Source organism: Condylura cristata, unplaced genomic scaffold (assembly GCF_000260355.1).
Source record: "Condylura cristata isolate star-nosed mole 26May11 unplaced genomic scaffold, ConCri1.0 scaffold00008, whole genome shotgun sequence".
NCBI lineage: Eukaryota > Metazoa > Chordata > Mammalia > Eulipotyphla > Talpidae > Condylura > Condylura cristata.
Window position 1 is genome coordinate 18090623 of NW_004567109.1, and position 15512 is coordinate 18106134.

The 15512-nt window shown below is 39.6% G+C and overlaps 1 protein-coding gene across 1 annotated transcript in view; it reads right to left on the bottom strand.

The window, feature by feature from the left end:
• Positions 1–1021: 1021 nt before the first annotated feature.
• The window catches only part of PSMB2 (proteasome (prosome, macropain) subunit, beta type, 2), a 28014-nt gene continuing 13523 nt past the window's right edge, over positions 1022–15512 (bottom strand). The window contains exons 4-6 of the mRNA XM_004678785.2: positions 5111–5273; positions 3709–3758; positions 1022–1255 (exon numbers count right to left, since the gene is read on the bottom strand). Coding sequence (XP_004678842.1) covers positions 1148–1255; positions 3709–3758; positions 5111–5273 — 321 coding nt within the window. The 3' untranslated portion in view covers positions 1022–1147. The remainder of the gene's footprint in view (positions 1256–3708; positions 3759–5110; positions 5274–15512) is intronic.

The window sequence follows — 15512 nt, forward strand, 5'->3', positions numbered from 1 at the left end:
CCAATTAGTAATGTGAGAAATGCAAAATCTCAGGCCACTTCCCGCAAACATGAGCAAACTGTAGGAGTAGGACTCAGTCGTCTGTGTTTTGATGAACCCATCAAAAGATTGGTCTGAGGACTAAAGTTTGCAGACTGTTGTTACAAAGAAACTTCAACTCAGTAGTTCTTTACCAGTAATGGAGAATTACTATGAAGAGTACCTATAAAAAATTATTTCTATGTCTAGAGTAGCAAACCTACTTAAGCTGAAATGTGGGAGTACAACCTAATCATGTACACTAAAAAAGAACTACTGTATTACTGGCAACAAAAATAATAATAGTAAGAAAATCTCCATATTCATTTCCCAAAAGCTAATTAGGAACCTATCTGGTTAGCTGCCTACAGTGTAATTATTTTATAGAATATTACACACCTATCAACATAAATAAGGTAGCTATATGTATACTGACATGAACAATCTCTGGCATAGCATTACTAGAAATAAGCAGTAAGCAAAACATTTAAAAATATTCTGGGGTCCTTCCCTGGTGGCATAGGGGTTTAGTCTCAGTGTTATCACTACAACAATGGCTTGAGTTTGATCCCCGGCCAGGGAGCTGACCCACATGGCGCAGCAGACCTCTCCTGTTTCGCCCGCTGCTCAACAGTGTATTTCAACAGTGTATTTCAGTAGAGCCACCTGTTCTGCTTACTACTCTGTCTCTGGTGAATTCTTTCACCACCTTCTCCTCCCTCCTCCACCCTGCACCTTTGGCCTACACCCCAGCTCTTGTATATATAAATAAGTAAAACAAAATCTTAAAAAAAAAAAAGTGATATATGAAGAGCTAAATGGAGAGGATATTGAGCCCTGAAACAGAACGAGGGGCTATCGGCTGCTAAAGAGCAACTAGGGCATTCATGAAGGAAAAAGACAGGAGGGAAGGTAGTCCTGGCAAGGAGTCTAATGCAAATAATTCCTTCCTGCATTTCCTCTCTGAGGGGATGTCAGGTAAACTGAAACTCAAACCAGAGAGTTCAATTTAACCATATTCAGATTTATTCTTAATTAACCATCTATGAAGAGTACACGTCAAAAGTAGAAAAAAATAAAGGAGCCCATCAAAAATAGTTCCCTGGCAAGTGGGAGGGAGGGTATGATGTTAGGATCTTTGTTTTGGGAAGGAAATGTTGTCCAGATCATGGATGCCATTTTTGTCAATGATTCGAACACTGAAGCTTGGCAGATTCAGGATGAAGCGTTTCTGGAGCTGGAGAAAGAGAAGAAGAAAAAAATCAGTCAACAAATGCTTACTGAGTACTATGGGCCAGGCTCCATTCTAGAAAATGAGCAAGTAAAAATCTTGTTTGGCCCTCCCTGGTGGCACAGCGGGTTAAAGCACTGAACTAAGAAGCTTAAGCCACTTCCGCATGAATTTGATCCCTGCCTGCCCCGGAGGAGATCCACATGGTGAGGAAGACCTCTCCCGACCAGCCCACTGCTCCCCTCAGCAGTGTACTTTGTCAATCTGCCTGTTCTGCTCCCCACTCTGTCCCTGGTGAATCCTCTCACCCTCCGCATCTCTGGCCTGTACCCCAGTTCTGTATGAATAAATAAATCTTTAAAAAACAAAACCAAAAAAATCCTTGTTTGTACAGATTAAACTCTTTTGGAGAAAGAGGGAACTAGAACACTAAAGAAAGTCAAAATACAACTGGAGACTAACTGGAAGGTAATGAGTATGAACTAGGAAGCCTGTCTCTGGTCAGTTAGCTGGTAAGACAATTCAATGCTTTATTCCCCATTGTCTGTCACCAATCCATCCAGAAACAGGTTTCTCTTTTCAAGTATTTCAAGGTAATAAGACAATAAAGGAGTGATTACTATAAGTTTTGGGTCAAAACTAATAGTACCCCTAATAGTTTGCTCCCATCACCTACTCATCAGGAGTAGGCATGTGTGTGTTGGTGGAGGGGTGGTGAGCAGGATGTCATCGGAACTGCTCTTGGAGTCACCCTGCCCCTATCTCCAATCCACGCTGACCTGTCACTAAAGTAACATCTCTGGACTCTCATAAGGCTCTCAGCTTCCGAGGATGTTCCAAAGGAGTTGAAGTCTGCATGTAAGGAAGCAGACAGCCTCACCATAATGGTTCAAGACTACGGAGGAACACAGTTGGAGAAAATCTCCGCTTTTGTGGCTACCCTTTCTGGATATCTCACATAGTTCTCAGAGAAAAGTACAAAGCTCTCCACCTGCTCCTTTAGAATCATATCTACTTCCCCAGCCTCAGTCTTTCCTCCCTCGATGATTCCCATTTCCTTTACAGCTAAGGACTGTGCAGCAACATCACATTCCATTTCTAGAGTTCTCTCTGGTTGATGGCTCCTATGTCCAGAAACATGCTTCAGGATCAATAAAAGGTGACAATAAGGAAATACAAGTTTCTCAAGCGATGGAGGATTAAATTTCAAAGTATCTGACATTCCAGTGTCTTCTTCATGGCAGTTCCTTGGGACATCTGCAACTACCAGGCTAAAATAGCCTTTCAGTTGAGTGGTCAAGAAAAATACAATTGTTTAGGGTCTCCCTGATGGTGCAGGGGTTAAAGACTCAACTCTATCAAGCTATGCGGCATGAGTTCGATCCCTGGCCAGGGAGCTGACCCACACAGCCCAGACCTTTCCTGTCTCGCCCGCTGCTCAGCAGTGTATTTTGGAAGAGCCGCCTGTTCTGCTCCCCACTCTGTCTCTGGTGAATCCTCTCACCCCATGTACCCCATTAGTGTATGCATAAATAAATAAGTCCCTAAAAAGTATATCAGTTTATTCTGTAGTCTGTGTTTTGGAAAGAAGATTTACAAAGAAGAAGAAAGGGGCACTATGGACTGAGATTAACAGGCAAACTGCTAATACTTCTGATGCTCCACTGCTCTTTTCCTCCCACTTTCTCACTAGACCGCAAATTCATCGTATGGCCACAAGAACAGCAAAGGAATGAAAGCCTAAGTAAGTTACTTCCATTTCCTCAATTCATACCTTAATTTTGACCCTTAATTCATACCCCAAAGCCTTACTTAAATGAATAGGGTCCATGTTCCTGGCCTTATAAATCAAAGGCTACTCTCCCCTTCTGCCCAAAGCTTTCTAATGGCTTTGAAGACCTCCTGAATTCTCAGAGGAGGCTTTCAGGGTTTGCACACTCTCAAAAGAGCAGACAATATGGTAACTCCAGGTGGCCCCGAAACAGAGCAGGTCTAAAGTCTCGTTCTTAAAGGATGGCACAAGTTTACCACTTCCAGCAAATCACCTGTGACAACTGATTAAAGTGTTCCCAGGCACAACCCCAGTTTAAATGAATTGAATTAGGGCTTGGGGAGGGGTGAGAATGCTGGGGACATGAATCTCCTTTAAAAAAACAAAAAAATAAGTTTCCCAGATGACTTTTATGCACACTAACATGTGAGAACCACTAGTCTGGACAAACGAAAAAGAGAAGTAATTAAACTGTAAAATTGAGATTGACGAGGAGGTGACCCATGAGAGGAAAAAATAAGCCTGTTACCCACCAAACTCTATCCCTGGTAGCAACTTCACATCTGGTTAGAGGGTATTTATTACACCTTCTGGCAAGGATCAGAAAAAATACAACCAAGAAACTGAAACAATATTGGCGAACAGAGAGACAAAACATTCCTTTCAGGAGCCCATGGGAGTTACTCACCTCCTCTAGACATTTCCTAAGAAGTTCCACTGCCCTCTCACGTGAGATAGCTGGAAGAAAACACAGAGACCGAGGACTCAAGGTGCTACCAATCACTCCAATTCCCCAACAAAACTTTTGATTAAGTTTCAAACCTCTTCTGAATATCGTGCCGTGAATGGAAAAGGCAGAAAAACACACCAACAAACCCCTCGCCTTCTAGCTTGCGACAAACTTACTCCATATGCAGTTGAGGGTGCCCGAGACCCAATGCTCCAGAGGCCCACAAGCCATTGCAAATTGATTTGCTACAGAGAAGGGTAAGCATAACGGAATTCCGCCTCCCATGGCCAAGGCCTGCCTTTTTGTATAGCCCAACCTTCTCCCCTTTTAGACTAGGGCTTAAATCAGTTCCATCTGCCCTAGCCAGCTGCAAATCATGCAAAGGAAGGGCAGGGCTAGAGTTTGAGCCTCACTTTCCCAGCTGAATCTTGGTGTAACAATGGAGAGAGAATTCAGACTGGGGCTGAGCTCCATAAAACAGGAGCCAAAAGAACTGTCCACGGGCATGGCAAACTGGGATGACATATAATGCAGTTACATTTCAGGGATGGTTGATGTTTATTTTGGTGGGCAAATCAGCTGTCTTGACAAATGCAAATCCAGAAACAGTCACTAGGAGGCCAGTCTAATTCTTTTCAGGATGTGGCCTGGAGCTCTGGCATGGCTGAGGTTGATGGAGAGGGCAGGACCAAAAAAGGAATGAATAAGACAGTTTCTCACCATACTGGCAGGGAAGAATGGAATGTAAGGAGAGAACAGTTATCTGTGCTGCATCTATAGCCTGTTAAAGTTAAAAATTCCAAGTGCCTATTGCTCCAGTGGCTAAAGCAAGGTTGACCTTGTGTCTGAAGCTTTGCCAAGCTCACAGTTTATGGACAAGTAAAAAAGTCAGCTTTTGTTTTGCAGGAGGAGCAGTCATTAGGAGATAAGGACCAAGGGAAGAACCCAGACTTTCGACCTTTAAAAGCTTTGATGTTTAAAAGAAATTCCAAGTTGTTATGCTGGGGATCTATTCATCCCAGATCAAAACAAACACACAAGCCATTTGGTTTACTTGCTCATTCTCTACAGCTGACATGCTAATAAGCATCTAGGCAGAGCAAAATGAGTAAAAAACCTGAACTTTTATAACTTAAGAACTACAGTCTACTCACTACTCTAAGCATCCCCCACTTTAAAACAAAACAAAACCCAGCTCTAAAAGAAGGAATTATATCAACTTTTCAATACCCGAATCAATCCACATTCCAGAGGGTAACTGCATGTGCTTCTTAGGAGCCACCCAAGGGGTAGTGCACAACTGAAAGCAGCTGAGGATGGGGCTCTGCTACTACTCCCTACCGAGAGCTCTGGAACTTACTTGGTGTGTAGTATCGGTCCAGGATACTTAGAGTCAGGAAGGCACCATAGCCGTGGGCTGCAAAAGGCGCCTTGGCCAAAGCTGCCAGGTAGTCCATATAGTAGAGTGCTGGACCCTCATGCTCATCGTAGCCAGCCAGGAGGAGGTTGACATGATATGGGGTCTGAAAGGGAAGATGTGGCAAAGAGATGGTCAATGCAATAACAGCACCATCTCTTCCTATGGCAAATGAGACCATTCTAACCACTCTAACTTTTGATTAGTAAGAATACAGCAGCACCTGAGTATATCACAGTGAAAGTAAAAAATTTAGGGAAAACTTAAGGGCCTAGAACAGGGAAAGAAGTAAAGAGAGGTCAACTTGTTTTCTATGAACAGAACAACATGTGGAGCACTTTTAGATATATGAAAAAGTTGCTTTCTTCTTACAGCCATGACCAGAACACGTGACAAAGTCATTTGAAAGGCAAATCATGAGTACTGTTGTGTTTTTCCTAATTTCCGAAACTGACAAACAATTGAGAGCATGTCAGCCCTGAGACTAAAGAAAGCAGCCACATTACCCAAACCACATCATCCAAATAAATAGGCTCAGTCTGGGCACCTGGACCCAAACCTCAAAAGTCCCATTTTTAAAAAAAAAAGATTTATTTATTTATGCATACAAGAGCTGGGGAGCAGGCCAGAGGTGCAGGAGGTGAGAGGATTCACCAGAAACAGAGTGGGGAGCAGAAGAGGCAGAAATACAATGCTGAGAGAGGTAGTGGACAAGACAGGAGAGGTCTGCCGCACCATTTGGGGTCACCTCGGGGGCAGGAGGGGATCTAACTCATGCTGATGTGCCTTTCGTTTCTTAGTGCTGTGTTTTAACCCACTGCGCCACCAGGGAGGGACCCAAATCACTAAACTTTTAATGTAGACAATATTCATGAAATCTATAAATACAAAGAAAGAGATTTAAGTAATGTATAGATAATTAGGAAATAATTTTTATCAATGAGAAAATAAAAACGTAAAAATCCAATTATAAATTGAATTTATAGGTGTCCTTTCTTATTGTTATCTGTTAAGTATAAAAATGCAGGTTTCTACAGAGAACCTTGACTAAGTCTGCCTTGCTCTTTTTCTCTAAATAGATTATTTGCCCCCTATAGCAGCTGAGCCATTTACCGTGTTAAATTAAGACTTTTTTTTTTAAGTGTCCATAGAAGTGGGCTTTGCATTTATTTTAAATTCAGACTTTTTATCCCCTTAGGCATCAGTGGTGAAACTCCCATTTTCATGGCTTCCTTTTTCTCTGAAAAATGTGTTTTTCCTCTTGCATTGCCTCAGTGGGTTGTGAGCAGACCCTACTTATGTGCCTATCCCTAAACTTATGTATTTGATTAAATACACATTAAATGAAATCAGGTATTTTTATGTACTCTTTTTATGAAACATAAAAAGGTCTTAAAAGTGACATCTTACATTTTTTGAACACTAAATAACATGGGCATTTGAAAGCCAGAAGAAAACACTGTTAGAAGAACATTATATGAAAATATTATAGGACCCTCCCTGGTGGTGCAGCAGGTTGAAGCACAGCACTATGAAGCTAGCCGCAGCTGCTTCAGCACGAGTTTGATCCCCAGCCAGGGGGGGTGACCCACATGGCACAGCAGACCTCTCCTGTCCTGCCCACTGCTCCCCTCAGCAGTGTACTTTGTCAATCTGCCTGTTCTACTCACCACTCTGTCTCTGGTGAATCCTTTCACCATCCCTGCACCTCTAGCGTATACCCCAGTTCTCTGTACATAAATAAGTCTTTGAAAAAAATAAAATATTATATACTTTCTGGGAATTTAAGCCAGCTGGACTTACATAAGAAAGGATACTAACATCCCCCGAAGATTGCAGAATAGCCCTAACCTGAAAACAAGTTTCTGCCTTGAGGATAACATGTTGGAGAGTCTCAGAGGAGTACAAATTGACCAGCAGTGGTGAAAGACTTCTGAGAAAATAATTACCTGCCTATCACATTTCCCAGTGGGTAGTGCACTACACTTTGCCAGGCTCTGGAATTCTCTACTTTATTCTGTGACCATGTTTTTAGTAAGTCTGACCTTAGGCAAGACATTTAACCCCTATGAGCTTCTGTTTCCTTATGTGTAAAACTGGGTTAATTAATCTTTCCCCTTTCTATCTTCTAGGGAGTATGGTGAGAAAAAATAATAGAGGTGAGGGTTCCCAAACTCCCATTTTTTTTCCTGAAAGAAAAAAATGCTACTTAAATTCCTAGTATATGAGTTACATCCTATAGCTCCCACTTTAATCAACAAAAAATTCCTGGTGTTCTTATATTTAAAATAGAACAGGAGCCCCTCCCTGGTGGCGCAGTGGGTTAAAGCACAGCACTGAGAAACTAAAGTCACTTCCACATGAGTTCGATTCCCGCCTGCCCCGGAGGTGACCACATGGCGTGGCAGACCTCTCCTGACCCGCCCACTGCTCCCCTCAGCAGTGTACTTCGTCGATCTGCCTGTTCTGCTCCCCACTCTGTCTCTGGTGAAGCCTCTCGCCGCCCCTGAGCCTCTGGCCTATACCCCAGTTCTGTATACACAAATAAATAAATCTTTAAAAAAAATTAAAAAAAAAATTAGAACAGGAGCAGATTAGAAAGAGAAATAAAGCAAGGAGATACTACTCATTTCCCTCACTGGTAATACAAGCTCTTACCTGTCACAAAATAAGTTTATTTTTCTGGTAAGAGGTAAATTCTCTTTCTCATTCACACCCGTTGTATGGTTAGCTAGAAAAACTTTGTCAACTTTTCAGTTGTATATTCAAGATCCATTCAGATATCCAAAGGCCCTAACCAGCAGAATTCAGATATGCTCTGTCTGCAATGAGGATTTTGCCCACAGCTTAAAATTGCGTTTTAAACAATGTGGTTAAAAGTCATTACCAAAAGATTTTACATGAAACCATGGTAACAACACAGAAGTAAATTGTATTGCTTAATTGGTCTAGATAATATCATATATTTATGCTTAAGCATCTGACACACATACTTATCAAAGTTGGTATTCAGAAGCTACAACATGGGGTATAGAAGATAACTCACAAATTATTGTGTGACTCTGAATCACCAACTTTTGCATGTGTGAGATGCTTAAGCATAAATAAATGGTGTTATCTAGACTAATTAAATCAATACATCTGTGTAACAACTTGCAGTTTCTGAAATTCTTCGACAATGCTCCATCAAAGAGCTCTGGCTCACACTAGTTTTTTAAAATTTCAAATAAAGTCTTGTGTACTGTCACTCTGCTGTTCCTCTAAGAATCATGGCTTTCAAAATGACAAAGCTTTAGTTATAGGTTTATTGATTATTACATTCCCATCATATTCTTGATTCATTTAGTGTTTTCCTAGTATGAGACAAATTCCAAGCCATTCACTTTTATGCTGTTCTCATAGCATACATATGTGTGATTGGCATACTAAGTATGACTGGTATGACTAAGTAAATCTGGAGAAATATTTAGTAAGCCCACCTAATCAAACATTAGATCAATTATAAGTTCCATGAAGGCAAGATTATGCCTGGCTTCTTCAATGATGTACAAGTATACAGTATATGCTCAATAAATATTTGCTGAATAATAATCATACCAGAAAGGATTACATTATCTTTTAACATGTGTGAGTAATGTCTAATATTACAAGAAAGATCACCAAGTAATTGTCAGAACATCTTAGGTTCTACTTTTGAGAACTGGGGCAAGTTCAAAAAGACGGCCAGCATCTTTCAGGAAGAAACAGCTGGGTAACACTGCAGTTAGACCTGCTTTGAAATCTGGCTCTATTTCCACAGATGTAGATTTAGAAAAGCTAGTTTCTGATTTTTAAAAAATGGAATAAGACATATTACAAAAGGCTTGCAGTGAAGAGTAAAAGAGATAATATACATAAATGACAAAAGCACAGTGCCTAAAGTATATGAAAAACTCAATAATAGCTACAATTATTAACTGGGAAACAACCACCTATGAAGTTCAGTTTTCCCCTCTCCTTGTCAGGCTTTTTCAGGGGCCCAATGGTGTTCACTGTCACAAACATTCCAAGCACTGACAGAACATACTTGCTTCACTCTAACTTAACTCTGAGATTAGGAAAGGTGTGGTAATACAGAGATCTATGCCCTAAAAACCTGAAAAAACCAAATCAAACCCAACCCCACACTGAGATTTGGAGAGTAAATTCTAATTTAAACCATTTAAATGTTGTTAAATACTGCATGCTATTTTCACTCATACCAATATATGTCTATCCTGAGAGCCAACCCTCACTTTCTAAACAGTTCCCTTTTTTCTAAAGACTTATGGCTGTTGATAGTTTCATAGTGCTGAGATTTAACTCCTTCTTTCCCATGATCAGCATTACATGTAAGAACTTGCCAGTTATCCTGGAGAAATAAATACATTTATCAATCATGACAGAATTGCCAGGAATCTTCTCTCTTTCATAAATTAATCTTATTCTGAACATGATATAATCTAGTCTGGATGTCTCCACTATTCTAAGTGTTTAGGAAGAAAGGCTAGGTAATTAAAAAATGTTAATGAAGTCCATGGGGAAGAACCATTATCTTAAGGCATTTTCCAGATCACAGGGTAGAAGTGAATATAAAACTTAATTGTGAACTAGCCTAAGCATATATAGATATTCTTTGCCCATTGGCTTTAAGGATCACCATAAACAGTTTACAGCACAAATACCTACCAACATGTTTAACTTTAAGGTTGTATCTAACCTGTAGTTCCTTTTTGGGAACTACATGAATTTTTGCTTCTAAAAAAAGGTACAACCAAAAATTTCAAGTGGGGAAAAAAATAGCAAACCATAAATGGTACAAGTTATTAACTGGGAAACAACCACCTATGAAGTTCAGTTTCCCCTTCTCCTTGTCAGGCTTTTTCAGGGGCCCAATGGTGTTCACTATCACAAACATTCCAAGCAGCTCCCTTAACAAGTACATGAAATAAGCATATTTTTTAAAATGGGCACTTGAAGTAATTTTGCTATTTCCTTACCTACACAGCTTTAAATAAATAAATGTAAAGTGCTCCATGCCACCACCATCTTTTTTAGGACCTGACTGCATTATTAGAACAGCTGAACGGAGAACATGATATAAAAAGGATGTGCCACAGGGAGTTATAATATTAACCACCTTACTTTGGTTGCTAAAAGGGTTAAAATTTAAGCCAGAGTAATTACCCAACAAGAGTATCTCTTACATACTTCTCCCTTCTAGATCGAAATGGATTTTCTAAGTACCTCCAAGTGGTGAAAAACTGGACTCAGTTCCCTGGGGCCTTTGAAGCTCACTTTCCTTGAGTTAGACAGAACATTTTCCTCCCTCTAACTCCCGTGCATACAACTTCTTGTATATTCCCTCTCTCATGAAAAAGAAACACTGTAGTGATTAAGAAGAGTGTGAAATTCCATAAATTTTACAGCTTAAGAGAACAGTTGTGATAAATACACTGAAACAACAAAATCAGCGACAAGAGTCTGGGCGGTGACAAGCAGCGGTGTGACATCTGGCGGAAGCCAAAGTCACAGCAAGGGGGAGAGAGGTGGGCGTGAGGAAGCATCCTGCCGAGCGTGGACACAGAAAAAAAGAGAGGAATTTACAGTCTTCCTTTGGAGCCAGGCCAGCCTTTACCACCTCTAATTGAATAGGACGATGTCACTATGAGTGAGGGGACTGGGAGAACAGCGCAGTTTCTTTTGCAATGTGTTGCACCTCGGACTGTTAAGTGGTGTGTAAGCACACTTTTAATGCCACCAATGGACCACTAATTTGCAGAAGATGTAGAAACATTGCTGTTTAGTGATGACAGTGTTTCTGTAGACTTCTAAACGCACTACAAAGAGATTGGGGATGGAGCTGCTATCTCATTTAGTCCAGCAGATTGCCAAAGCTGCCTAAAATTCTACCTTTACCTCTAATGGTATTTCACAAGAGCAATTTATGAAATTAGAAGGTACCCTTACCCAAGGGTAGTTTATTTTATCCAACATCACTTTTGTAAATGTCAGGTAACTCAGAGGGGACAATGACTTGCCCTAAACCACATTGCTCCCCAATTACAAGTCTTCTGTGCTTTTCAAGGAAACCAGACTGCCTACACAAAATGGAAATTAGTGTGAAAATATGATTCAATATGTAAATGTCAGTTTCAGCCTCAAATATTTCAGAATGTACTATTTTGCATACTGGCATCTATTGTTCTAGTTCATATAACACATATTGTATGACCACCAGTATTTTAAGTTCTAAATGGAAGATTTAATGTCAGACCATAAGACTGACTATAGGGTCAGGGTCCCCTACAGGGTCTAAAATTATGTGTGACAAGTAGTAGGTATTCAATGAATACTTGTGATGATAGATACCAACACCTTAACTCTTTGCCAATGCCTAATTCAAGTTCATAAATAAAATGGATCAATTATTACTTTCTTACATGGTCCTCTGAACTCTAGTAAGCCTAGAACTATTTTCAAATAACCAACAAAATTTACTATTTATCTTCTTTGGGTGGATATGGTGGTAAAACTTTAAAATTCAAGTGTTAATTTTGCCACTTTAATTGAAGAAGAACTTTGTACCTATATTGGAATTGAAATGTTCAATATTTCAACAACTTAAAATCTCAAAGGCTGCAGAAACTTCCAACTGTCCTTGTCACCTCAGTACCTTTCTTTTCCAGCTCTTAAAAAAATGGTTCTATGGATGGGGCTGTGGAAGAACTACCTATCTTTAATCCCTAAGCAACACAGAATCATTTGTATAGACCTTGTCTTTGACATAACCCTTTTTAAGAAAACCCATCAATCTCTTTTTCTTAAAACAATGGTAACTATGCCATAAGTACAAATGTACAGAATTTACAAAAGGCTTTTGCCAAAACTTGCAAGAGTTCTCTTGAATTATAGTACAGAATAATTATGAAACGGGAGACAGTCCATCTGGCCTTGGAGCATCAAGTACCCTTTATGAATGTGGGGATATTGCTTGCCTGAAAATATGAGTAATGCAAAGAGCTCATCTGTGTTAGGGCTCCTGGAAGAAGACCTACTAGGCAGTACTTACCGGTAAATGTCAATTGAATATGAATTTTAGGAGCAAAAAATTTAAATAGTGAGTATATTTCAATTTTTAGAAAATGAGATTTTTAAAGGTCCTCCTCAATAATTTCAAATTTCTATAAATTTTACTTTTTCAATATCATTACTAACCCCAAGTTTGAATAGTTTTCCTATTGAAATTGTCATCTTATCGTAATTAGAAGTTTAGAAATTTAATGAGTTGAAATGCAACATGGCACAGATGCCTTATTATACCAACTAGTTAACACAGTATTTGTTTTCTACATTAATTTTACTTGCTAATCAAAAATACTGCTTTCTCCCAAATAACATCAAAATAAAATTGCTGATTGTGCAATGGTAAAACCAACAACACGATGTCTGCAATGAAACCACTTGAATTATTTTTTTCATGAGTTGGCAGTTTCCTGGGAAAATTTAAGCTCCCACAAACCTTTAAGTCCGTTCTCAAAAGATTCACATGTAGAAGTCATGCACACAAGGGTATAATCTTAAATTGCACATGCTAAACAAGCCCATGAATGTCTATGGACCTTGAAATCAAAACTGATTCATCTCCCTAAGTTAATTAAATAAGATGATCTTCTAGAAAAGACTTTTTAGACTATATGCGCATGTACATTTCAGGATGTCCAAAGCAACTAGAAACAGAGTACTAAGGAAATCCTGGAAGGTAAGACTATATAGGGTCCTGCAATGGATCATAGCTTCCACAGCAGCAGCGCAGGTCCAACATAAGGAGATCTGACCTCTCAAAGAACTTGAAAACTGTTCTTAATGTTTTCTTTTTCTTTTCCCTAAAACTCCACCAAAGAGCAGACAGTGAACTAACCAAATCGCATCTGATCAGGCTAATTTCTTCCTAGCCAACAAGCTTATAGAGCCCCACTGCTTCTATTATAAAGTGTTTTCATTAAAGTCTTTATAACATAGAACTACTTTAGCTTTTTCTCTTATTATTTGCCTAAAAACTTCAGTTACATTTAACACTATTTTAGATTATGGATTTTACAAATTAGTAAAAACTATATAATTACTTCTCAATTAGTAGAGTCCTAATTTGTAGTAACCTCACTAATCAAAACAGATTTAAAGAATTAGGAACGTGGGCTTCCATGGTGGCACAGGGGTTAAGTCTCAGCGATATTATATTCTTGTCAGCCACTTAGGCATGAGTTCAATCCCTGTCCAGAAAGCTAACCCACATGATGCAGCAGACTTTTTTTGTCTCGCCTACTGCTCCCCTAAGCAGTGTATTAAGTACAGCTGCTTGTTCTGCTCCTCACTCTATCTCTGGTGAATTCTCTCACACACACCCTCTCCTACCTCTGGCCTATGATCCAGCTCTTATATGGATAAATAAATAAATCTTAAAAAAAAAATTTAGGGGTAGGAATCTCAGAAAACTATTTGCCACAAGCATCATTAGCAAACCAGTAGCCTAACCTAGTATTTTCTCTCATACACTGCTTGGTCTGCACATCAGTTTTCCCTTTAGTTTCATCTTTACCTTAATGACAACTGGTCCTTCAAAGCTCATTACACTGTTTCCAGAGCACCAATATCTGTATAGCTATTGTAGCACTTGTCACTCTGCAGTACATCTAAAGTTTGTATGTTTCCTAGGCTCAAAGACCAACACAGGACATTTGCTGAATGAATGAACACTAGTACCTACAGAACTTCTCAGCTACAGTAAACCACATCTACTAGGAGGCATCAGAAAAGGAATTCTGTAAATTTTGGCAGGCATTTTAGTTTGTAAAGATTCAAAGATTGTTACTTCTCCTTTCCCTTTAATTTCACATCTATTGTCTATACTCAAAAATAATAGTAAATCTGAACTTTTTTACTTTTTAAAAAATATGTAACATGGGCCTTCCCTGGTGGTGCCAGGGGAGAAAGAGGGGGTGCCCCACATGGTGCAGCAGACTTCTCCTGTCTCATCCACTGTTCCACCTCTGGTTTGTATCCCAGTTCTTGTATGCGTAAATAAATAAATCTTAAAAAAACACATGTAACACTTTCCTGTCTATTTTTCCTTTTTAAAAATTAAGCTTTTTTATGAAATAACATAAACATTAAAAGGTGCACAGAATATACATATACAGCTTAATGAGTAAAGTGAACATATATGTTACTACTTCCCAGGCCAAGAAATAGATGAATTTCCACTGTCCATCCACTGTCCATTTCCGATAACTGTTTCTGAGGAAAGAATAACAACCTCAAAAGTTTTTAGGAGAGAATAAAGAAAACATTACAGAGTTTTTGGGGTCAGTTCCTAAATTCATATACCTGAATTATTTAGTCCAGGGCAGATAAGAGGTACCAAGGTACCAGGATATATATGTATTTTTATTTATGAAGGAACATGCATTGAGTACTGATTGAAAGCAATCTTAAAAGATAGGGTAATGTGCACTTCTAATGATAAACATTTTCAAAATAAAAATGTTTTAGTACCAGGTAGACACTACTCTGCTGCTCTCAGTACAAATCAAACCTTAATAGGAAACTGTATAATTTTCAAGTCAATATAAATCTAGACCAATTACCTATAATGCTTCACCCCATTGAGGGTAGGAAAGGTACTTTAAGTGAAAAGTTGGCATGAAGGAGTTGCACAATCCGTCCCATCCAATAGGCTCATTCCATTCAACCAGAACAGGGGTTCTCTCTGCTCACAGCAGGCATCCAACAGGGTAGCACATACATGCTCTCTGAGTGAGAAAGCAACACCTTCTCACATACAACCCCCTGGAGAGAGATGGGGAAGGGGAGGGGGAAGACTTTACACCTGCAAGCTCCTAACTCTATCAGCACTAAGGCTGGGAAAAACAGCACATATTTTTAAAAAGAAAAAAAGAGGTCTCCTGATAAAGCCAATAGCTTTTAAAGAAGGATCTTAAGCCATTTTTTCTCAGGTTACTAAAAACAGTGACGAACATCCAAGCCTTTGTTAATGAACTTAGTCCAGCCCTAAGGACTATGTAAGCAAACTGTTTAAAAGGGCAGTGGCCAGAATTCTTATTCTTCTTAGTAATAAAACACTCTCGGCCCTCCCTGGTGGCGCAGTGGGTTAAAGCACAGCACTCAGAGACTAAGGCCACTTCTGCATGAGTTCGATCCCCGCCTGCCCCGGAGGTGACCACATGGCTGGCAGACCTCTCCTGACCCGCTCACTGCTCTCCTCAGCAGTGTACTTCATCGATCTGCCTGTTCTGCTCTCCGCTCT